Source organism: Ciconia boyciana, chromosome 9, assembly GCF_034638445.1.
Source record: "Ciconia boyciana chromosome 9, ASM3463844v1, whole genome shotgun sequence".
Lineage (NCBI taxonomy): Eukaryota > Metazoa > Chordata > Aves > Ciconiiformes > Ciconiidae > Ciconia > Ciconia boyciana.
The window spans coordinates 5,849,263-5,865,684 of record NC_132942.1 but is presented as its reverse complement, the minus strand read 5'-3'; the positions used below and the strand labels follow the sequence as shown (position 1 = coordinate 5,865,684).

The 16,422-nt window shown below is 43.3% G+C and overlaps 1 protein-coding gene across 1 annotated transcript in view; it reads left to right on the top strand.

Annotated features, from left to right (window-relative positions):
- RASGEF1C (RasGEF domain family member 1C) overlaps positions 1-16,422 on the top strand; it is a 75,530-nt gene that overhangs the window by 55,681 nt on the left and 3,427 nt on the right. Inside the window, exons 5-12 of the mRNA XM_072872142.1 lie at positions 899-1,111; positions 3,233-3,307; positions 6,904-6,999; positions 8,098-8,200; positions 8,300-8,379; positions 8,964-9,059; positions 14,209-14,304; positions 15,688-15,811. Of these exons, the coding sequence (XP_072728243.1) occupies positions 899-1,111; positions 3,233-3,307; positions 6,904-6,999; positions 8,098-8,200; positions 8,300-8,379; positions 8,964-9,059; positions 14,209-14,304; positions 15,688-15,811 (883 nt within the window). The remainder of the gene's footprint in view (positions 1-898; positions 1,112-3,232; positions 3,308-6,903; positions 7,000-8,097; positions 8,201-8,299; positions 8,380-8,963; positions 9,060-14,208; positions 14,305-15,687; positions 15,812-16,422) is intronic.

Below are 16,422 nucleotides of genomic sequence, written 5' to 3'. Positions count from 1 at the left end.
TGCCTGATGCTCCTTTTTCTGTCTGGGAAAGCCCATGAGGCCATGTTCCTCAGCAGGGTACACCCTGTGCTCCACGTGAGGCTTTTGCCCAAGGACATTTCCAATTAGTCCTTGTCTTTAAAGCCCATCCACCAGTTCTCTCAGTTATCTCAGTTTTGTGATGTCTGCATCTGTCAGTCATGAAGAGTTGAAGACATTTCTTTCTGCTGATCCTTCATGGCCAGCAGCTCTACTCATTGTCTGTAAAGAGCTTCTCCAACTCTTGAGAACAACCTGAGCAACCTAGTAATGATCATCTTGCTGAGCACATGGCCATGCTTGGAATACGATACGAGCTTCCTTCAGTAGCAGTTAACATTTTGGATATTAAATACTCAAAGCTACATGATGCTCAGACCACTCCAACTGGATAGCAAGTAGCAGCATGCTTCTGCTGCTCTCAGCTCAAAAGGGTGGAGAGAATAGTGTCAGAAACATTTCTTATTCCTAATAAATAAGAGTTGACTAGGCACCACTAACAGGTAGAGTTCTTGGCCAACGCGTAGCTGACGTAAAGGATAGGTACTGATGCTGCTGTGCTCCAGAAAGCTGCAATAACTCATGTTTGTAGCATTACCTCCTCTCTGATCCTGATGTTGGCAGGAATACGCAAGCATCAGTGCCAGCCCAACCCACCAGTCCTGCCTGCCTCTTCTCTTGACTGCAGTCTGTTTCTGTGGTCCAGAGCACAGAACTGTAATTAAGCCAACTGGTTATTCTGAAATAGGCTTGTTGAAAATAAAATGGTAACCTGTTGCTGGCTTAGGAGTATTTTGCAGAAGGGAGAATTCAGCATAAAAACACTCCTTTGTCAAGTTCTGTGGGTGGTTTATGTTTCTTTCTCGCCCTGTCTCTCCAGGCCTACTGGAAAAAGATGAATCAGCTTTTGCAAACCCTGAATCAGAAGCTTGCAACTGTCAGCCATGGGCAAGAAGGGATTGTCAAGATCAGTGCTGCTGTCTCTGATAAGCTGGTTGCCTTTAAAAGTAAACCTCCATCAATTCAGAGAGAAATCCTGAGCGTCTGCAGTGACCCTTACACTCTGGCTCAGCAGCTGACACATGTGGAGCTGGTAAGTGGGAATGGTTGCCAACTTCTGCAGTCAGAGATATTATTTTAAGCCATCAGCTGCTAAGTATTCCAGACACAACCAAAAAATGTCTGCACTGCTGCAGCACATCCCGTGCTGTATCAGCACTGCAGCAGGAGGCAGGGTTTGACAGGTTAAGAGATGCTTGGGAAGCAAGCTATATATCAGAGTGTTCCTGTGCATCTTGGGGCGGGTCACTTTACCTTTTCAGCTTGTTTATTTGTGAAATGCAAGTCAGAGTCACAGGCAGGTCAAGGGGTTCCCACTTCTGTAAGGTGCTCTGAGCCCCACAGCCTGACGGTACTATTGAAATGGCTGGTCATTAGCCATTTTATTAATTTGGAAGAAATTTTAACAGTTCAAATCCGTTCCTACAGATACACAAAGCATCTGAGTTGTCTGATGTGTTTTTCATTCTTCCCTTTGAGACTTTGTGCATGGACATACAAGAGTGCGCAAATGCCACCCACACAAAGTCCTGCTGTTTCCCTCCTTGGACTGCAGTTCACCGTCAAACAGGCTTTTGATGGTAATCACTCCAATTGCAGCACCAAGATGTTGGACAGACTGTTGTGTTGCACACCCTTCTCCCAGGTTCAGGTCATCTGTGTAGACCTCCTGGATGTTCACAGAAGAATATAAAACATTGCTGCCATCTGCAGATCTCATGAAGCTGTAATGATTCCCTGCTGCCTGTCCTCCTGTAGACACTGTTCGTCCTTGAGAGGAAGGCTGGAAAACAAACCATGAAATGGACTGTGGATTGGAGTGAATATCATGGAATTAGCCTTGGGAATTCTGAAGGTAGTTGATATTCTATTTGTCAAGAAGTGGAATAGTTCAGAAACCCCAAATTTAGGATCACCTTGGTTAGTTTTCAGAACATGCAACTTTGGCTCTCTTTGCTTTATATAACTTAAACCAGAGTAGAAGTCCTTTTGCCTGGAGCTTTTTCTTGCTTTTCTTTTCCTCCACAGTACAACTGTCTTCCAAGGGGAGATTCCCTGTAACTGGGGCACCGCTGCACTTTTAAAACTGATGCAGCTAGAGGTTTTCATTCCACTTTACTGTAATCAATGCTCTCTACCTTCTCTTTCATTTACTGCATCCAGTACACCAACTACCTCGGACTGAAACTGTCTGAAGCTTATTTGTTAGTAAGAATTATTTGCTATTTATTTAATAACAGTTATTTGCTAGTAAGAGTCCTATACAGTTATCAGTGGCAAGGTGAGAAGCCAAGAGAAATAGCATAGGAGTAGCCATAAAATTTTCACTTAAGCAAAACTACCACTAATTTTATTGTTACTTGAGTGTTCTAAGTTTGGGCTGTAGGAATTCCAAAATATCTCCTCTGAAATACCTTTGTGGCCTACAACAAATATTGTTTTCTAATGAACATGTTTAAGGGAATTGAAAAGCCTAATAAGAGGGTCAGTGGTGTGGCTGGAACTGCCAGGTTTGTTCAGGAGCTGGTGGAGATGGACTGTTCTTTACTAAGTGAGATCTGGATGCTTTATTTACTTTTGTTTTGGGTAATGCCTGGGACACTCTACAGTGTAAGCAATGCCTTTAATGTAAGCCTGTGCATCTTCAATGCCTTCCTTCCCCAGTGGCACAGAGCCCACCGCCTTGGGGCATCACCTGAGCTTCACTGGTTGGGGAGGTGGGGTCAGAGCACTGTGTGCAGATGAGCAACGGATTGCTATGGTCACAGCATTACTGCCATTTTAACAGCTGGGAAACAAGGCTACTGAGTAATGCTGGACCACAGCAGGTCTGCGGCAGCACCAAGCACAGAACTGAGGTCTGCTGGCTTCCAGATGGAGCCCTGTGCATCCAGCACCTTTCTCTCTGCGCAGTGGAGAGGGCTCTTACTGTGGCTTGTCAGTAATGAGACATATTTATTCTCATTTTCTTCTTTCTGAAATAACTCTAATTGTTCTTATGAATTTTAATGTCTGGTGCTAGTTGGCTGTCTACCAGTTCAGTAACACCATTCAGAGCTGACAGATAATGGGGATGTCTAACCAAGAGAAACAGAAGAGATTCTGGGGTGCTTTCTTATTTCTTCCTCTCTCTCTTCCCCCCCCCCTCTAATAGGAAAGGCTAAGTCACATTGGACCTGAGGAGTTTGTGCAGGCATTTGTACATAAAGACCCTCTGGATGGCACCAAGGTATGATGTGTCCGCATGCAAAGTGTCTCCTGCGATCGCTGTTTGTTCTAGATGAACTGGTGTGATGAGATCCGTAAGAGCAGGGCCTGGGCACATGTTGACGAGGGCCGGGCCAACTGAGACCTGTATTCTCACAGCAAGGATGGGACCTGTTGGTAGAGCTCGCACTGGCAGGTCATTGCCATTCCTTCCTGGTGAGAGTATGTCCTAGCCTGAGACTGGCCAGCACCCTGATGTTCTGCTTTCTGGCTTGTTCCTCCTAACCTGCTTTGACCAGGGCAGATGGCTTGCGGCTGTACACAACCAGGGAATGTCTGTTCCCAGCACTGAAGGCGTAAAGACTCTGGACGTGATGTAATGCCCATAGTGTGTGCCCAGACACCACAGTACTGAGTCAGTGCGTCATGAATCAACATACTCTTCTCTCTCTACACAATAGCTTTTAACCCAAAGCACTGCAGGGAATGGAGTGCCTGATCAGGGCTTCAGCCAAAGCCCGTGGAAGCCAGTTGGAGTCTTTCCACTGATTCCAGTGGGGTTTGAAGCAGCATTTCAGTGAGTGCCTCAATAAGGAAAGAGACTTCCTGGCTGGAGAGGGAGAGTCAGAGATTTCGCATACTGCAGAAAAGAAAGAGAGTGGAAAATTCTTTCCCAGAACTGCATATGGGCTCCCACTGAGATCATACATCAATGGCAGAATTTCATCATTGGATGCTGAACATAACAGGAAGACCTCTGCTTATAGTGCTGCCCAAAGAGCACCAGAATAGCTTGTCATGGTGAAAAAATGGATGGATGGATGGATGGATGGATGGATAAAAAGTGCAACATTGGGCTCTTTCCTTCTCTTATTGGAGTTATGGAGATTCTGCAGTTGGTTTCGGGGAGAGGGGAGTGGGCAGAGATGGTGTTTCAAGTATTCTGAGCATTGATCACATCCTTTAGGAAGGAACCCCAAGGTAACAAAGATGTGTCAGAAACATGAAATATCAAACTAGCCACAGCGAGATTTTGGCAACCTGCTGCAAACATGAGGGACACGGCTGAAAATGAACAGTCGTCATAATCTGTATCGAAGTAAAATGAAAGAGATCAAATGAGGGCACTAAATTTGAGTGAATTTTGGAAGAGTGGGAGGGAGGCAGCAGGGGTGAAAACAAATTGCATAAAGCCATAGAGAGGAAGGGATGGTAAGAGGAAGAAGGAAATGTTCAGTAATAAAGTAGTGTACGCACAATGGCTGTAGCTGTGTCTAGAATTTCAAACGCAGGGCCAGCACAGGATGCCACCAGGATGTGAAGAGAAATTGAGGTTACCAAGTAAACATAAGGAAACATCAGCTAAGGTGGACGGGAAGGATTAGAATGAGAGGCAGAGAGCCTGAAAATAACGGTGGGATGGGAAATCCAAGCAAATCATCTTGACAGCCTATGACAAGTTATCTGACAGTTATGCATGTTCTTCAAGTGCAAATCTGAACACTGAGGTGCTGCCCAGTAACAGTTCTGTGACTTCAATGAAGTGCATAATAACAGAGAAAAGAACAGGCACAGAGCAGGGACGCATCACTGCATTGCCTTTTAAGTTCAAGGCAATGTCTTCCCCCCAGGAAGATCTACTTAGTAAAGCAAAAACTGCCATAACGTTTTCACACAAGACATGGCACTAAGAAATTATTGGGATTCAAGTCAGCAAAGCTGATGAAAGCAGAGGTAGTCTGCAACTTTTCTCCACCCTTTCCCTGGGCTGACCAGAGATCCCAGCAATGATTTAGAAAAGCCTCTGCACCAGGGTAAGGTATAGCCGAGGGATTGTGTGGGACCTGGCAGAACATTGTACATAGCAGCACAAACCTTAGGTGGAGTGACAAAATTATTCCCTGACCCATGGAGACCACCCCTGTTAACCACAGGGAATTGGCTCTGGTCTGAATTCCCTCCAGCTGGAGATCGCATTAAACATCTTTCTTGCATGAGGCCTTCAAAAGGTTTCACTTATGAATTTTTATCAAGCACTTTGAGTTGCAGATGGAAGATGCTAGGGAGGTGCTAAATATTGTTGCCATTTATAAAGCTTAACCTTTAAAAAGCAGTCTGTTTCAACTTTAACTGTTGCACATTTTTCACAAGTTTTGTGGTATTAGCTGTGGTTCTTACGCCCTGGCACGGGACAGCAGTGTCAAGATGGAAATACCGTATTCAGAACAAAACCTAGGTTTTCTGTGCTTTTTTGCTATAACAAGAAACAATACAACAGAGTGCAAGAAAAGCAACTGCTATGGATACACTGGGGCTGCTTTGGGTATCCTTTGTTTTGTTTGATATTTACATGCTGCTTGCTGACATTTACCTTTGAGATACTTTTAAAATACATTTTTATTGTATATGTAGTCTACTCATAAGGTGGCTAGGAATTTCAGACTTGTTCAGACTTGCTCCATAGCATGGTAGTGTGATTTCTGTTTCTAAATGTGCCTGTATACAGAATCACAGGTGAATGCTTTCTTACCTTGAATTACCTTGGGAATCTTGTTAAGCCCTATGTCTTAAGGGGTTTTAGTCACTTGTTTAACTTACATAATATGGATAATCCCATTGACATTAATGGATCTGTGTTTATGCATTGTGATTTTCTTCTTAGTGGCACATATTTATGGTAGCTCCATCTTAATAAAACAAAAAATCAGTATTCTCTGATACCCTCTAGTGGATGTTAATGAATGTTCAAATAAATCACGTGAACTCTAAAGAGCAATGTGTCCTAGATGGACAGTCTAAGAATTTAGGGCTGGGAAAAGGACTTGAATTCTTACAATCCTAAGCAACATCTTCAGGCTATGTGAACTGCCCTATCACTCCTCTGAAGTCAAATTATCTGTTGATGTCAAAGGAACTGGAAGAGTTCAGCCAAGTATTTGCTCCCACAGCCTGTATCAGCTATGGGAATTTATGTTAAGTTTCATATAAAAAAAGCTTCTTGTAATGGCTCCTCTCAGTGAAGTATCTCTGGCATGTAAGTGACCTGTTCAAGAGCAGCCATCAAGACAGAGCTGGTCACTAGAGAGCCTATTATCCTGAAAATTCAATAAGGGGAATATTTTTTTTCCATAAAGAAGCAACTAGAACTGTGTTTTCTTTTGCTTATCTCTTGTTCACTTCACTAAATTACGGTCTCTCCCCTCCAGAAAAGGGCTGTGGGTGATTGCATTTACTAAAGTGAAGGAAGTCCTGGAATCAAAGGCTCAAACTGAGCATGCTGTGGAAGACTGTGCTTGTCTTACTTTTTCTGCATATCGTTGCAGTCTGAATCCTGCAATGCCCCGGCTGTTAATATCCCAGTGAAGAAGGGTCAGTGCAGACTGTGCTGGTGAACACTTGCTCAGGCAAATGTGCAGTGTGACACACTCAGCTAGACCCTGTGCATCTACCAGCCACCCACCTACCCACTGACTTTTTGAACGGGGCCCTTGATGCACAGTCTTCCATATGCATGAGAGAGATGTGGCCAAGTAATTACCTTTGTGTAGTATTTATCGTAGAGATCAGGCAGCTAACTGAAACACAGTTATATGTCTTTCTGTGCTTTTTTCTCCCCAGACTTGTTTCAGTGAACAGAAGAAGACGAGTAACCTTGAGGCCTATGTGAAATGGTTCAATAGACTCTGCTATCTTGTAGCAACAGAAATTTGCATGGTAAGTGAAAAGTATGTGGCATGTTTCACCACATGCCTGAAGTACCAGTTTGAGATCGTACGTTAATAAGCAAACCTGGGGATTTATTTCTTACGACCTAGCTAAGCATCTGACGGTAAGTTTTAGTGATATTGCACTCACAGAAGCGGCCCAATAAATGACAAACATATTGCAAAACAGAGCTGGCAACACACGGGGGATGCAGTTCTCTTGATGTAGTAGGAGCACAGTGTGGAATAATGAACCCTGCAGGGAAAAAGAGAGGAAAAAATGCCTTGAATTATCATGTGAGATTTCTGCTGGAAAAGATTCTAGTGGAGCAGTATTTGTTATCTGTCACCCTAAAGCTCTGTTGTGCTTGTGAATTCCCGTTGTGTGGCTCTTTGTCCTGCTGCCCGTTACTGTAGCTGTGACTAGTGGTTTTTTAACTTGGTAGTGGTTTTAGTTTGTTTAATGTGGCCCCATTGAAATGAAATGATGTTTTCTCCTTTGAAAAGGGTGTGGAAGGGAGGAATAGTAATAGTATAAACAGCCTAGATAGCCCGTGACTCAAAAGCATTGCCATTTGAAGATCTTCTTTGGAAAAGGTAGGGTGATTTCAGTCCAATTAAAAAGTGTATTTAAAATGCAAGCTACCATTTGGCCTGGCCATATTGCTGAAAGGGCCAGAAGAGGGGAAGGGGATTAATGCAGGGAAACAAAGTCTTTCTGGGACAAAGATGCTGCTGTTACACGGGTGTGAAATCCTGCCCTTAGGAAAGGCTGTGCTGATGTGCCCACTGACTTGAGGAAGGCCAGCAGGGAGCTGAGGCATTGCTTCAGGGCTGTTTGGGCTGCCTGTTCCAGCGCTAAGACATTAACTGAGGCAAGCCTGGGAATTGCTGTGAATTTCATCTGTGTCACTGCAATGAAAGCTTTGATTTTAGAGACTGCCAGTCACCAGCATCCACTGGATTGCTGGAACAGAGTTAGGGCCAGTGACTGACAGCAGATGACCCAAGCTGTGCATGGACCCCTGCTATGTGTGTAACAAATGCCTAAGACACCCTCCAATTCTGCATATGCTTATTCCAGATATTTGTTTATTTTAATTTGCAGCCTGCAAAAAAGAAACAGCGAGCACAAGTCATCGAATTCTTCATTGACGTTGCCCGAGAGTGCTTTAACATAGGGAATTTTAATTCGCTGATGGCAATCATTTGTAAGTACAGCTTCTAGCCAGGTCTCTCCATCAGCTGTCACGGATGAGGAGAAACCTGACTCTCATCCATGGCTTTCTTTTCTTCTTTGTCACTCATAGCTGGAATGAACATGAGTCCAGTTTCCAGGCTAAAGAAGACATGGTCAAAAGTGAAAACAGCCAAATTTTTCATTCTTGAGGTAAAAAAAAAAAAAAAAAGTGCTGATACACTGCTTGAATTATATTCTGGATATTTTTTGTTTGTGAATGTTCACATTTTTATCCAGGTATGAGATGTTTCTAGACATGTTTCACAGGCAGAGGGCCAGATTCTGGCTGAAATTTCCCAGGTGTAGTGAGGAAGGTGTGAAGCTGCTGATACGTAGGGGGGAATCAGAGCACTCAAATAAATAGGAGGAGGAAAAAAACCAAAAATATGAGCCTATATGCAAGCCATAGTGCTTCCACCGATGCCAGTTTTGTCTGGCCACAGACACAATGCTGAGTGCAAAGCTCCCAAGCTATACCTTGGATGTTGAGTGAACAAGGCCCAAGGTTGTTTTTGGTATTGAGGATACCAGGATTTGGCATATATAAAATGTGCATCCTTATTCTTCACATAAAAGCTCAGTAAGCTGTTACTAGAAACGTAACATTTTGATGTTACTGGATTTTTGAAGATGTAGGCTAGGCTCTGTTCAGGGTTTGCTACAACTGCGGGTAAAGTTGTCTTCAGAGGACCCAGGTTGCTTTCTAACCAACGTGTCATCTTGTGTGTGTCTAGCACCAGATGGACCCTACTGGTAACTTCTATAACTACAGAACAGCATTGCGGGGGGCTGCTCACAGATCACTCACCGCACACAGCAACAGGGAGAAGGTAGGTGTGACCACGTCTCATTTATCTCCAAATGGATGGTATGCATTGCTGCTGAGAGTCAGTGGCTCAAAGACTTGATGCAAATGCTCTCCTCCTTTCCATGGGTCACCAATGCACGGCTCGTGCACTGCTAAATGCAATTGCAAATGTAAATCTGTGGCTGAAAGGAGTCTGAAATGGATCACGGGGCTTTTGTGGACTTGCTCTCAGACAGTGGGGAGCTAGAGAGGGCAGGACACACAGCATGGAGGACTTTGTTGCAAGCATCTTTATATCCCTGGAAGAATCACATTGTTTAGATTAATAAATCTGATGGAACAGGTATTCCAGACTAAAATGACTTTTATTTTGGTATGGAGCATTAGCCTGGCAGGTCCAGGTGGAACTGGGCTTTCGTTACAGCTGTGCCAGCCGGGCCTCTATGCAGACAATCCCCTATTGAGAGAGAGAGCAAAGGGCACGGCACTCAGCGATGAGGTGGTTCTCCATTGACATTAGGGAGAGATGGCTTATCGCAAGTCCTGCAAAGGAGTCTGGTCTGAATCCATTGCAGCAAATTTGGGGTGAAATTCTGTCCTCATGAATTTTCATTTTGTTTGGTTGTTGCTGCCATCTCTGTGAGCAAGAATTGAAGTGTTTTATCAGTGTTCGTGGCAGATGCATAGCTTTCTGAGATGTCACTGATGCTGCAAAAATCAGATTGACGAGAGGTTAGTGCAGGATCCTCCTGTTTTGTGCCCCAGTGTGTTTCTTGTTTATTTTCTTATTTCTCCATTCAATTCTCCTTTTTTGTTTTATGAAAGCGGGTTTGTTTTTAACGTCGCGATTGCTCATAGTCATAAATGGGTAATCTCTGCATGGCTAAGGTAAAGTAGATACTGCATGAACAAACATAATATGGAACTTAGTATTCATTCACTAGTGGAGCCAGGCCAGATGCTAATCTCACATTGCTGTAAATTTGATGTAAATCTGCTGAAGCTAATGGAATCTCACAGCATTTACAGTGAAATGGGATCAGCATCTGGTCGCAAGCTGACTCAGGTGCACTGGGAGTATGCTGAGTTGTTCTGAAAAGCAATTCTCTGTCCAAAGAAGAGACGACGGCCTTGGATGTTTGTGACTGGCAGAGAAATCCTTTTACCTCTCACATACCGCAGCAAGGACCTGTCAGTCTGAGATGCTTCTGCAGTTTAGTTCTTCTGCAACCATCATATATATTCAAACCAGTTGCTTTATTGTTTGACTTAATTTCCTGTGGAAGTTAGCAATCTCTGTCATATCTCTACCCCTAGCTGGTTAAGACTGAGGGCAGAGAGGTTATTAGATTGAAAGGAATCTATTTTACATAAGAAAAAGCCCATATTTTGTTTCCCTTGTGTAGATAACATTAGTTCAGGAAAATGCTCAAGCATATGATTTGGTAGCTCCTCACACTGAGTATTTTACAGTGTCAGATACAGCAGATCATGTAATTCTTGCTGTAGGAATTAAGGAATTTTGTTGCTTTTTATAAGCAAGATTATCAGATACTTATTTTAATGAGTTTGAATAGAATTGAAAGCACACGATCACTTTTTTGATAGAAAATGTTATGTTGTTTCTTGGCAAACTTGTGGCCGAGCTCACTCTGAAGAAAATTTTTATCTTCAAATTGAATTGTGCTTACAAGGGTTTGATATCCCAATCCCCTCCACCCCTCTTCTTGACAAGTGGCCACCGCAGAAGCACAGATGGAGGCTTCAGGCCTCAGTCCATCTGCTTGAGAAGGAAGGTGCTCTGGAGGGACCGCTCGTTGCAGACCAACAGACTAAGCAGTGGGTTGTGTCTCGCAGGAAGAAAAACTGCCCGTGGGCTCAGAGGAGCTAATATTTAACTGGCAGCCTCACCAGAAACGTTACTTTATTCTCTCCTCAGGGCTGGTGTCTTGGCTGCTGAGTTTTGAACAGCACTTGAACAGAAGCACAGCTCGGGGGCTAAATGATATCCTCAGAGGGAGACAGGGTGAGCCAGTGACCTGGGGCACCCTCCCTCCTCCTACTCTGTGCACACATCTCACCCAAATCCTCCATGTGACGCCGGCCTTCTGGCACAAAGAGCACTGCCTGATTTCATCACCCGCTCCATCCTCATCCTCAGGGTGCTCATGCGAGACTGCAGCACAGGTTGTAGGAGAAGGATCTCGGTATACCCATGGAGGATCCCCTGACCTCAGTCCTCACTGTTCTAATCCAGCCCTTCTCTCAGTGTGTAAACGATGTAGTTTTAACTACTCGTCGCTTGTTCAGGAGCAGGCTTTTAAAAAGGCACGGCAAGGCAGCTCTCAAAGTTGAGAGGTGCACCACAGCGGCAGAAGTAAACCTGGCAAAGTGCAGGGTGAGAGAACTGGTAATGAAGAAGGGCTGATGTTTCATGCAGAATTCAGAGGGGTATACTTGTTAGGCACTAAGTCTGGCTTCATCTATGCAGTCAGCTGACCTGTGCCATCTCCAGAATTAAGTCATTCCACTGGGAAACCCTGCATTGTGCTAATGACATTTCTCTGGCTTTGAAATGTTGGGAGTATGTACAGTGCGGTACTGTGTGTAGTTGCCATCTGATACTATGGAGGAAGAACATGTCTGATCTCATTAGCTTCCTTCTTTCTGCAGGAGGCAATTGTCCTTCAGCATGTGGGTGGGTTGGATGGCACAGGGGGGGAATCAAAAGGGAGTGAAATATGAGTTTCTGGCACTAACCCAGATTTTATGCTAGCAAAGGGCCTGGATTGAAGCCAACGTTACAAGTGTAGCTATATCCACTTTTGTTGCTTTTCCTACAGAAATTTGGAAAACAAAACATACAGGGTAGCAAATTTTTACTGGGGAAATAAATGGTGACCCAAAGACAGAAAATGTGTAGAGAATTGGTATCCTAGGGTACGTCTTTGACGCCTTTTGGATGCAGATGAGAACAAGCTCTACCCACGCTCTGAGCTGACTGGTGGCTTTGTAGCTGTATTAACATGGCATTGAGCCCACATTCATATACCTTCCCTCTCAGCAAGGCTTTTCGTTTATGTTTAGTACCACTAATGATGGTGACCTAGCTCCCAGGCAGTGTGGAGCAGGGCAGAACAAGCTCACATCTGCCTGCAAAAAATATGTAGACAGAACCTGGCAGTAATTTCTAGCTGGGGCTCAGTGTCTGGCTCCAGCTGTCTGTATCGTTCCACCTTATAAGACCACACTGGTTACAGAGTTATCATCATTTTTGGTAGAAAACCAACCACACAAACTGAATTGTATGCTTTACCTCAGGTTGATGGATCTAGTTGGGATGATATAAAAATGAATCCTGAAACACACTTATCTCAGTTTGCCTAGAAATTGCTCCACCTCACCCTGATAGCAGGGCTCAGGATTTTGGGGCGTTAGACTGTCCTTTGTTTCCATTCCTATATTATATCAGTGGGATGTATGAGGATAATGCCAGTGGCTCTTGGAGTGTCAGTCCAGGCTTTTTTATGGCTATTGCACTGACATTACAGAGTTTATCTATGGCTGTCCCATAAAAAAGCCAGCAGAGATGCAGATCTTTAGCAGTTTACTGCATGTGGTATTTTAGCTGAAACAGAAATTGGCTTCCATTTTCACAGCAAGAGTTGGTAGTGGCTTGTAGACTCCTTTCCGCAATAAGCGTTTTCGCATCTATGACTTGCTCTCACTGTTGCAACGTGAAGGCTATAGACTGGAAAATAACAGCTGCCAAGCCTGTTCTAGGTCCATTTCGTATCCCGTTACAGCTGATGTACAGCATGAGATGGAATAACAGTACGACATTAAATACTTAACTAAAGGATTGCTCCCTTGGCTGGTCTTGCATGCTGTGAAGGCACTTTAACTTTGGTGCACACTTAACAAGCTACAGTTCAGTTAATTTACAAATAGAACAGTGGAAACATTTAGACACTCTGCCGTGCTTTCCTTTAAGTTCATGGTGATTAAGTTTATACTTAAGTGGTTTAAAAGACAGGTGTTGCTGCCACAGGAAAATGCTCATAGAGGTGGCTGCTGACCTTATAGCTCAAACCCTCCAAGTGGCCGCCTTCTATCACAGTGCCACTGCTGGGAGGTGGGTAGACTCAGATTTGAGTATCAAATCCCAGAGCCCTGAGGGTCAGCTTTGTCATGGACTGGTCCTTTGTGTTATCTTTCTTTTCCCTTGACTTGTGAGACAAGAGGACCCAGAGGGAGTCTGCTGCACTCTGGGTCTCTGATGAAGTGCTGGGGATGCGCTTCAGGAGCGCCGTTGCTGCTTTCTGCCGTAGAACATCTGGCATCAAATTTATCCCTGCTGTAATTCCATTAATTTCAAGAGTGTTACCTAGAAGTAGACTTTTTCTATAGCAAATTATGACCTGAATCTGATGGGTTAGAGAGAAGGCTTGGATCACTGCTATATGCCATTTTGCCCTGGATGATGCCCAGGGCTTATTTTGAGTGCTACAATGATCTCTCTGGCTACTGCTGGCAGTTTCCTGTCAACTAACTTAATATTTTCAGTTCTACTGTCTGCAGGTTAATTTGGAGAAGCAGGTTGTACTAATCAGGCACCAGGAAGGAAATTACATGCCTCAAGAGGCAGCCATGCATGGAGCTGTTGAAAATGAAACAGCTCTTGATTAACTGTTTGTAGACAAGTCCTTGGTCATCAAATTTTATTCTGTCTTTCCTTGTTAAGGGCAATGCTGGTTCTTTGGTTCCCAGCTGTCTTTAAATGTGTGTATTCAAAATCCTTGCTTATAAAAACCCAACAGAGAAAGGAAGAGTTCTGCAATTTTATTTTGCTCTTTGCTGTTTGATCTTGTCATCAAACAGTGATGCTGTTGATAATAAACTGGGTTATTATCATTTTCTTAGTCATGTTATTCTGCTCAGTGAACACTGTGTTCAGTTCGTATTCATTTCAGCGTATATCCTCCTGATGGCTGAAGGTGTCTCTATACCCTTCTGCCCTTACGCTTGCCTGTCACTGTACTGCTTTTTAAGTGCACAGCACACTGAAAAGTTAATATTTCTTTTTTCTCCTCTCTCCTGATTGGGTTCTTCTTTCATCCAGAGAAAATACTGAACTGGAAAGATAATAGTTATGTCATTTCTCTTCACAGATTGTGATCCCCTTCTTCAGCCTGTTGATCAAAGACATTTATTTTTTGAATGAAGGATGTGCTAATCGCCTTCCAAATGGACACGTCAACTTTGAAGTAAGATCTGAAAAATGTTTTTATCTATCCCATTCTGATAGCACTATCTGAGACCATTTGCCTGCAATTTCAGTGCAGACCAACAAAGACTGAATATGCCAGAAGGGACGATCTCAAGTGACTGTGAAGGTTAAACTAATCCCAGAATGTTTTTTAAAAGAATTAATATGTATATCTTATTTAAACATTACAAGCAGATCATCCTAACTTGCTTGATGTCAGTTGGCTGCTAGAAATACAGCGTCAGTAGTATAAATGATTATACTTATGGCTTGGAGGGGAAGATGACTTCATCAGAAAACATGGAAAACTATTTTTCCTATACACACACACACACACACACACAGAGAAACAAGTCAGTATAAAATGCTTTACACTTTATTTTATCTGCCTTTTTAGCACTTTCTCATTTTTAATAAAGAGGTTTGGCAAAGTAGGACATAAATTACTTGTGGTCATTAGAGAAAAATTAGAACACAAGCAGAATTACAAATAGAGTACACAGTCACTGTGTCCATGAGGTAAATGTCATGCCGCTGATATAAGGATTTGAATGTGTTATCTCCTGCCTGTAGGTTTTACACAAAAGAATTTCTATTAAATGCAGCAGAAGGATTTATATTCCCCCACAGCCCTGGCACTAGGTAGTAGTAGTCACATATCCTGAGTAATCCCAGTTCTGTGCTGGAGCGGATGGTTTTACACTAGTACAACTTGTTGGTAGTGGCAGTGTGCAGGCACTCGGGTGTTCTGCATTGTGCTGTGCATTGCGGTGGCTATGTTCTTGTACGCCGGTGGAGGGGCAGAGATGGGGTGCTTCTGAAAGAACTGCCCAGTGTTGATGAGAAAATAGTTCTTGAGCTCTCAAATTCTTTGTAAATAATTTCTTCAAAATCACTTTGGTTGCATTAAATTTCTCCTTCCGTTACTGGCATTGTGAGATAGTGAGTAATGCATACAATACTGAGCCTGGCATTGCCTTAAATTATATCAGAACTGTTATAAGACCTCAAGAGCTGTGAGGCATTGGAGTCATTCCACTTGATGTAATTTATATCTAATTCTGCTCCCTCCTGTTCCATCAAAGTTTATGTCCTCTATTCTTAAGTACATACGTGTAACCCGTAACTTCGTTCATGGATACATTTTCATTTAAGTACAAACGGAGTTGGCTTGTAAGAAGGAACATAGCACACCCTTTCCTCTCGCTTTCCCCTGTAAATGAACTGTGAAAATGTACCCATCTAAAACATACAAGGCTCTTTTCTCCTAATATCCTTGTAGTTGGCACGAGGGATCCTGGATCCCAGTCTTCTGCTTGGATGTGGTTGTTTTAGTGAGATAATCTTACTGCGGCTGAGTGGAATGGTTTTATGTTTACAGAAATTTCTGGAACTGGCTAAGCAAGTAGGAGAATTTATAACATGGAAGCAAGTGGAATGTCCCTTTGAACAAGACCCTAACATCATCCACTACTTGCATACTGCTCCCATTTTTACTGAAGATGGTAAGACTCTGTACAGTCTCTAAGCACTGAAAATATGTTTCTTCATCACTACTAATTAACACCCTGCTCCATGCTTTGGTGATCTCTCTCACTGACCAGTCCCAGTTCTTTCCTAGCTTTCCTGTCATGCAGCTTGTTTATCCCCAGCCTATCAACGTGTTTTTGCAAATGTAACCTTCTAGCTCTTGAAGCTGCTGCCTGAGTGCTTTTCTTTTGTCCATAGCTTCTCTATAAGGCACTGTCTAGGAAGTTGCCATTGTGGCCCTATTTTTGTAACCAAGAAAAGAGGCCACACAACCATGTCGTGGACTGCTATGAATGTCAGCTGTCCCTTAGCCACTCATTCTGTGATTGATGGAGCCAGACCTAATCTCTTCTGCAAACCAACACTGTCATCTCTTCAGTGAACACAGCCCAGGGTGATGGTAGTCCAGCTGACCTCCTCCACTACAGCAAAGAAATATGTTATCTACAAAAAAGAATTTTTAAGAAAAATCTTCTCTAGCAATTAATTTAAGCTGTAGCTATGAAAGCCCTGTTCTGAAATAATTTCTCTGATTGTCTTTTTATACTTAGTGTCCTCTTCAATTTGGTATCCAGCATGTCAGACT